This window comes from Sarcophilus harrisii, chromosome 5, assembly GCF_902635505.1.
Source record: "Sarcophilus harrisii chromosome 5, mSarHar1.11, whole genome shotgun sequence".
NCBI classification, from domain to species: Eukaryota; Metazoa; Chordata; class Mammalia; order Dasyuromorphia; family Dasyuridae; genus Sarcophilus; species Sarcophilus harrisii.
In genome coordinates this window covers 60,185,021-60,192,209 of record NC_045430.1, presented here as the reverse complement: position 1 = coordinate 60,192,209, position 7,189 = coordinate 60,185,021, and the positions used below count along the sequence as shown (strand labels likewise).

At 41.2% G+C, this 7,189-nt stretch overlaps 1 protein-coding gene across 2 annotated transcripts; it reads right to left on the bottom strand.

The window, feature by feature from the left end:
• Nucleotides 1–337: 337 nt before the first annotated feature.
• TEX52 (testis expressed 52) lies at nucleotides 338–7,160 on the bottom strand. 2 transcript variants are annotated; one of them, XM_023504610.2, is made up of 3 exons: nucleotides 5,497–7,160; nucleotides 2,292–2,463; nucleotides 338–1,092 (listed from the first exon to the last, which is right to left on the bottom strand). In XM_023504610.2, exons 1-3 carry the CDS (start codon nucleotides 6,042–6,044, stop codon nucleotides 1,033–1,035), a joined length of 780 nt encoding a protein of 259 aa, XP_023360378.1. In that variant the 5' UTR covers nucleotides 6,045–7,160; the 3' UTR covers nucleotides 338–1,032. The 2 variants fall into 2 exon arrangements, with proteins under 2 accessions (XP_023360378.1, XP_023360377.1); XM_023504609.2 differs by having other exon boundaries at nucleotides 338–2,463; nucleotides 5,497–6,111; nucleotides 6,766–7,160.
• Between the last annotated feature and the right edge of the window lie 29 nt (nucleotides 7,161–7,189).

Genomic DNA, 7,189 nt, shown 5'->3' with positions numbered 1-7,189 from the left:
ACTGAAAAATGACTGAAAAATAATCAGGTGCATTTATTTGGTATTGAGTTTATTGCTCCAGGCTGGGATTAGGGGATGCCATGTTTTTGTGGCTTGTTGTTCAGTTATGTCTCCATTTCTGACCCCATTTGGGGTTTTCTTGACAAATATTGAAGTAGTTTGCCATTTCTTTTGAGGAAACGGAGGCAAGCAAGGTTCAGGCAAGTCAACGGTAGGTGTAAGTAATGATTATTAATAATATTAAATAAATAAAAATATAATAAAAAATTATAACATTATAATAACATGTAAGTACATATAATATATTATAATAATATTACATATAACAAATGATATTTCAATAGTAAGATTTGTACTGATGAAGATGAGTCCTTTTGACTCCAGACCTGGCACTCTTCGCACTTGGTGTCCTCTCGTTACCTCAGTGTTACCCAGGTTCATGGAGCAGCTGGGGTGGCTTGAGCTTTAAGTGTTATCTGGTGGTTCATGTCGAAAGAGTAACCTGCAGCAGCAACTGCTCCAAGCTACATAAATATCTTATGCGATACCTAGAGTATTTTATCTAGATACCTCATAATACTTAGTCTTATACTGACCAAATTCCCAATGATTGTTCAATCAGTAAAAAAACATTTTCTTCAACAAAAGTAATTTATTAGTCACTGTGAAAGGTGCTTTTCAGTGTGGGCTAAATAAGATAGGCTTTGTGCCTTCTTGGGAGTTTATTATCTAAATGAAACATTTAAGGATAGAAAGGGCTTAACAACATACAAAGAACAAATCCGTAAAAATATATAATATATACACATAGAAAGAACATATATTTGTGGGGATGATTTTTTTTTTGAATGAAAAATGGCCCCTCTTGATCTGACTGGACCAGCCCTTGTCGTCAGACACTGGGGATACAATATAAGACGGAGGTTGGCCCTCCTTAAAGAGATTAGGCAATGCTGCTCTAGTGGCTGTGGCATGGGAGCCAGAACATCTGTATTCAAGGTTTCAGGCTGCTTCAGACGAGGCGTAGATCAATCAAAACAGAGTTAGGAGAGAGTGATTACTTTCCCTCACCTTTGGATAAGTCCAGGAAGGCTGCAAGAGAGGGTTCATGGTGGGAAGATGTTAGGAATGACTATGATGTAAACACAAAAGGCATAAAAAAGTGATTTTTCTGGTTTGTTTTTAGAAAAGATGGTTCTAAAAATCACCTTGGAAGGAAGCAAGGGAATGGAAATAGAACAACTAGCGGGAGTGGTACCTGGGGCCGGGGGAGCTGCTGGCTGACCTCTTGGAGAGGTCTCCTTGCCAGGTAGAAGCAGATGCAGGTTGGAATGGGTGGTCCCTCGACTCTTCATGGCCCCCCAGGTTTCACTAAACTGAATGCAGGGATTAGGCAATAAATGGGATTTGTGCCTCCAGTCACTATTTCACATATAACTCTCCAGTGTACTGGAGGCTCACCTTGGGGGGGGGGGAGGGGGGAGCGAAGGAGGAATGGAGGGGAAAAGGGAAAGAGAAGGGGAAAGGGGGAAAAAGAGAAAAAATGTGTGAATTGTGCCTCTCTCTATAGTGAGGAGCAGAATGTAAAAAACCTTCAGAGGAGAGAGGAAATGGCGTTCATCTTTGATAGACGTGTTCTTCTTTGTATTGTAATCTATGTTTTTATCGGAGTGTGTGTGTGTAAAGGCTCTAAAGAGCAGTAGAATTCAGGCCAAATAATCTGGGAAATTCCCTCCCCCCTTCCCCACCTCTACTATCTACTATATGTGGAAGCTCAAACAAATCATTTAACCTCTTGGGGTTTTAATATCCTCAAAAGTAAAATGAGGGGGTTGGGTTAGGTGACTTCATAAGGTCCCTCACAGTGATAAAATTCTATGATTATTCTAAGTGACACTCTTAATCTTGGTTTCCATAAAACACAGGACTATCTACCTCAAAAGGTAATTGTGAGGAAAGAACTTTGCAGGCTGAAAAAACACATATGAGCTGGAGTTTCCACCACCCTAGGGTTTCTTGCTCAGAGCAGAGGTGTCTCAGGTTAAGGTCTCTGGAACACAGAATATAATGTACCAATCTTTCTCTGGTGTCTTTTAGAGCTGGAGGATCCTCTAGTCTTATCCAATTTTTCTCCTGTGTGAAGTTGTATCAGAGAATGAGACAACCTTCTCCTTCCTAGAAACCCTTTTCCTAATTGTACACTTTGACCCTTGTGCAAAGATGAGTTCTTCTGCGACATGGCAGATGGATGTAGCTGCTCGGTCTTTTGCAAGGATTTGGTAATTTCTCACCATTTCAGGGTCCAGAGGAGGAGCAGGCTGTAGTAACAATCTCATGGACATCTCTTTGTAATGTGGTTGAGGGTTGGGGCAGGGCCAACCTCTGCAGAGTAAATTAGGGACTGGGTTGGATATAAGCTGAAAGCCAGGGTCCAGGCGTCCACCTGGTGACACGTGTCTGTACCTGTTTGTGGTGAAGAGAGAATAGAGACATAAGGGGAGGTCCGCAGAGGATGGGGACAGAATGACTTCCCTTTAAAGACTGCAAGTTAAGAAATATTTAAATACAGTTTATCCTCTTTAATTCCTTCATTCTGGCAATAATGCATGACAAAAATTAAGAAAATTGATTTAACTGCCTGGATGTACGGGATGTGGTCTATCTATTATGTATTGTGTTCTAATTGATATTAAATTCTACTTTTATAAGGGGAATTCTCAAATCTCAATTTTATATTCCTCCCCTCTCCCAATCATAGGAGTCTGTAAGTAGGTACTTAAAAGATTTTTTGATGAATTGAACTGTCCTCAATTTTTATGGCCCACTCTGGGTTATTCACTAAATTCTTAGCTTCTTCCAAAACCTCGAAAGCCCCATCTCCTTTGCAAAGTCTTAACTGACCATCCTATCACTCTATTCATTTAACCTTTTTTTTTTAAATTGGGAATGTAACAATCATTAATATGCAAAAACATTTCCACCTTGAGAAATTAAAGTTTGATAAAATAAATGTAAAATATATGGAAATGTGTACACATTGACATGAATGTGTATGGGTATACATATATATTCATAATGAGAGTTTGATAAAAAATGTGTGTGTATCATTATGTGTGGGGAAAAGAACCAGTGGTTTATGAATATCTCTGCTTTCTTTCACCAATCAATCAAGGAAGGAACAAATTTTAAGTTTTAACACTTATCAGGTTGACTGTATAAAAACAATCCCAAAATAATCTCTTATGCTCAAAGGGCTCAAACTCTTATCACTAATGTAACATGGATTTATATAAAGTAGAAAAAAGGAAATATACCAAATCAATGCATTATGATTTTCGTAAAGGAGGAGCTAGGGGGATCAGACTAGACTTTGATGAGCCAATCTCTGAAGGAAGCTAGAGATTCTATGAGGCAACTAAGCGACTCAGTGGAAAGAACTCTGGGCATGGAGTCAGAAAGACTCAAATCTGACAGACACTCCACCATTTAACCTCTACTTGCCCTAATTCACTGAAGGAAATGGCAAAGCACTCTACTATCTTTATCAAGAAAAGCCTGTGAGATCATTGTATACAGCAACGACAAGGTTATATGATGATCAATTCTGATGGACGTGGCTCTCTTCAACAATGAGATGATTCAGGCCAGTTCCAATGATGTTGTGATGAAGAGAGCCATCTATATCCAGAAAGAGGACCATGGGAACTGAATGTGGATTAGAACATAGCATTGCCACTCTTTTTGTTGTTTGCATTTTATTTTCTTTCTCATTTTAGTAGGGCACATCCAGGTATTTCAGGAAGGCATTCTTCCCAAGTGGGGTGGCTAAGCAGCTAGGGAGCACTCAGTAAATATATGTTGATTAATCAATAAATTGATTAGTAAGTTGGAGAAGGATTCACGGGCAACCAAAATAGTCAAAGGTCATCAGAGCATGCTAATGGAAGATCAGTGGAAGGAACCAAACATGTTTCACTTAGAAAAAGATTATTTAAGTGGGACACATGGATTTGAGAGACAATCTACCACTTAGTAGACTTGTACTCTACTTGCCTTTGGCTGCCGGGGACAATAACTCAGCAAGTTTAGGCTTGAGGTCAGAAACCTGTAAGAATTGTCTAAAAGTGAAATAGGTTGTTTTAGAGCCAATGGGTTAGTGGATTCCTCCTCCCTAGCTTCCTTCACAACCTAGCTCAGATACAGCCTTTCCTGATCAGTAATTTGTTAGTACTGTCCTTCATAGACTCCAAATTATTTTGCATTTATTCCAAAAATATTTTGCATTAGAAGCAGTTGTTACTGACACTTACTTTCTCAATGCCCCAGGCCACTGTTTAAGACTACAATTTGCAGAATATTTTCCAAACTGCATTGGTAGGAGTTTCTCAGAGAAATGAAACTCTAGGTCCAGTTTAAACTAAAATATGTAGAAGGATCCCAGATCTTTCATTTACTGTGTCCTTGCACAAATCATTTTAATCGCTCTGATCCTGAGATTCCTCCTTTGTAAAGTGAGAGAGGGGGAACGCTTAAGATCTTTTCTATCATTTTTCTTACCAGCAACAGAAGGGGCTTGGGAGGCAGAGGGTGACCCCTCATTGAAAGTCTTCAGACAAAAGCTGGATAACCATGATCTCTAAGATCTAAATTCTAAAATTCTAAATCTACGACCCACTGCCTATGTTATAGAAAGGCTAAATAAAAGGTTGGAACTAGAATATCAATGAAATTTATTTTTATCTGTTTGAGATCTCCTGTTAGAGATATCCAGGAATAACCAGATATGGGGGTAAGGAAGTCACAGTAAGTCACAGGAATCACAGGAAGAAGAAAGGGGAAATCCTGAAAATCTACAATCCCCAAACCTTGTTTTAGCCATTTATTCCAATCCTTTACTAAAGCGACTCATAGGAGCAATATAACTTGCTCTGACAAGTTTCTCTAAAAAGCCTGGAGTTAAGCAGGCGGGAAGAGAGAAAAGGCAAACTGGATTATCAGACCTTGGGCTCAAGAATGGGTCATATTTACATCACAGCCACATGTAGGGCCTTGCCAGGTGAGCTTCAGTCTACATTCTTCACCTGATAGACTACTCAGGCCCAAACACTAAGTGGGGCTTACTTCCAAATCCCCACAGTGGTCCAAGTGAACTGGGGTAAGAGAGCCAAGTTTTGTTAACTTGAGGCACATTCCTATCTGGTTCAGAGGTAATCATCTCCCGTTTCCATCCTTCAGGTGGTCTTCAAGAAACTGAACCAGACTCCCCCTCCAGTGTTCTTACTCTGAACTATCTGTATTCCTTTGGCACTTACATGCTGACCCCAGATAGCCTGGTCCTTGGGGAAAGCCTTCTACTTCATATGTAGAGGTATTTCCCACATCACCTATCAAAGTGCTCCATACTATATCCAATACAGATTAACATTTGGACTGGGATTTTTCTTTTGGAGAGAGACAGGCCAGCTGAAGGGGGGGGGGGATTCATGATTTTCTTACCTCTTGAAGTTCGGGGGGGGCAAGATGTTACCCTGGCCATCCAGCGGGGGTACCCTGGCTTCACTTCTTGATTTGAGTATTCCTGCTTCTGTGATCTCCTTCTTGGTCTGGGTGACCACCCTATTCTTTCTCTCTGGGTCCGTGAAGATAGGATGAGTGTCAATAAATCGCAATAAAGTGTTTTTCCCAAGATAGGAAGGTGGAGGGATACAGTACTTGGTAAAAGAACATTTATGGGCTTCAGTGCGAGTGAGCCATCGCCAGACATTACTATCATAAGTTTTATCAGGCTTTGAGGGGAAAACTGGGGGTAGACGTCCCACATCCACCCAAGTGTGGTAGCCCCACGTATGCTGAGTTGGGTCCTTCCAAGGGGAAAGGAGTTGGCGATGTGTGACGGACTTTAGTCTCGTACTAGACGGCTGCTTCACAGCTAGGTGATGGTAGGGCTTTGGAGTAAAGCCTCCCCACACAAAGGGGATGTCTGGGTGCAAGTATTCTCGCTCTACCCATGTTTCCTCAGTTATGGGATCGTCGCAACAGGTCATCTAGGAAAGAGTTAAGATGGGGCCTGGTGACAGATGTGAGCTGGCCTCTCCACTTTATTTTGTTCAGCTGAAACCAAAGAATAAGTGCCGCATGAGCCTTAAACTTCAGTCGTTTTCCTCACCTTAAACTACTTTCCCAGGAAACTAATTCTGGCCAGCACTTTCCCTAGCACTTATTCACTACTGGGCAGGATAATAATCCCGAGTCTAGCATGGAGAGCAGGCCACTGCTTTTTCTTACACTTAAGTCACTTTATAGTCCTTCTGTCTTTATTACATACACATTTCCATAGCATTCAGAGCTGGAGATTTAATCCAACCCATTCATTTTATAGATGAAAACCAAGGCTCCCCAAAGTGAAATGACTTGTCAATACAGGGATGCTGATTAGTAGCAAGGGGCAGGGCTGGGTTGACACCCCCCTCCCCACTACCTTGATGCCCTTTCCCTCCAATCACCCCTGCTTATTTTGCCAGTGTCCACAACTCCCCCACTCTTCCAGCCCTGACCACTCCAGCAAGTCCAGGTTTGATCAGATAGCAGGTACCATCTCTCACATGGCTAAGGTGGGAAGACTAGGAAGCTCTGAGATGTCACATCCGCACAATCAATTCCTTTGGGGCCTAGTAGAAAGAACCTCACTTGAGCTCATGATAAAACAATTACATAAGGTAGTACTCTGGATACAGGGATCAGCTTTCTGGGAAGCAGCCTTCCTACCTGTAGGAAAGGTTCTGTACTTTGTGATGGCTCATTCTCTCCAGGAAGTATACCTGATCACATTACATGTTAAAAAAAAAAAAAAAAAATCGAAGCCAGAAAATGTCCTTCTGCTCTAAGTCTCCATTGTTTGCTCATGAGTTGCTATGGTGATGCATTATGATGAGTGAACTGTGTATGAAACCATTTGCACTATTTGGGCCTACAATTGCTGGAGGAAACGGTGGGGTCTCACCATAACAGATCTAGAAACCTCGAATTTCATACACATTTAGAATGTTTAGACACCTTCTAAAGCAAATAGCCTGACTGCATTCTTAGTGGGCTGTTGGGGAGATAGGGAAGCCTCCCCAGGAATCCCAGATGAAAATGGATCACTACCTTAGGATAGTTTTATCCTCAATAATTAACTGAATGGGGTAGG

What these genes read in the sequence shown, in the direction of transcription:
- TEX52 (XM_023504609.2), bottom strand. Translation starts at nt 6,044, where the DNA reads ATGACCTGTTGCGACGATCCCATAACTGAGGAAACATGGGTAGAGCGA. An exon ending in CCCCCCCCGAACTTCAAGAG is followed by an intron (nt 2,464 to 5,496) that starts GTAAGAAAATCA and finishes CACCACAAACAG; the next exon opens with GTACAGACACGTGTCACCAG.